Source organism: Penaeus monodon, chromosome 27 (assembly GCF_015228065.2).
Source record: "Penaeus monodon isolate SGIC_2016 chromosome 27, NSTDA_Pmon_1, whole genome shotgun sequence".
NCBI lineage: Eukaryota > Metazoa > Arthropoda > Malacostraca > Decapoda > Penaeidae > Penaeus > Penaeus monodon.
In genome coordinates this window covers 24310638-24311165 of record NC_051412.1, presented here as the reverse complement: position 1 = coordinate 24311165, position 528 = coordinate 24310638, and the positions used below count along the sequence as shown (strand labels likewise).

The following is a 528-nucleotide window of genomic DNA, read 5'->3' as shown; positions in this document are numbered from 1 at the left end:
CGATTTTAGTGCAGCTTCCTACCTGATCCGGTGCTTTCATCTCTTGTATCTCTTTTGTTTTCATCTTCTCTTCTCTTCTTCTTTTTCGTGGATTCTTCTTTTCTTTGCTTATGTTTCTTCCTCCTTTGCTTTCTTCCTTCTTCGATGTCGCCATCTTCGTATTCGATTTCGTCTTGTTCCCTCGACCGCCCGGCATTTCTCTCGTCCTTTCCTCTCCTTCCCTGTTTCTTTCTCTCTTTCACTTTGCCACTGCTTTCTTTCCATGTTCCCCCTCCTCCTCCTGTCTCTTCTTTTCACGCCTTTTTCGTTTTTTGTTCTTCTTCCTCTTCTTTCTTTCCTCTTGCATTCCATCGGTTTCGAATGCTTCCTCTTCGTTGGTCGATGCGCCCCTTCTTCGCCCGCTTCCGCTTCTTGTGGCTCTTGCTATTCCCTCTTTCCTTCCTTCATCGTCTTCGTCGCCCTCTTCTCTTGCGTCATTCCCTTCTTCTTCGTCTGCTGGCCTCGCGCCTATTGGCTGAAGCTCAAACG

General features: G+C 47.3%; 1 protein-coding gene across 1 annotated transcript in view; it reads right to left on the bottom strand.

The window, feature by feature from the left end:
- LOC119590703 overlaps positions 1–528 on the bottom strand; it is a gene marked incomplete in the record, with an annotated part of 10254 nt that overhangs the window by 1131 nt on the left and 8595 nt on the right. Inside the window, 1 exon segment of the mRNA XM_037939389.1 lies at positions 23–528. Coding sequence (XP_037795317.1) covers positions 239–528 — 290 coding nt within the window.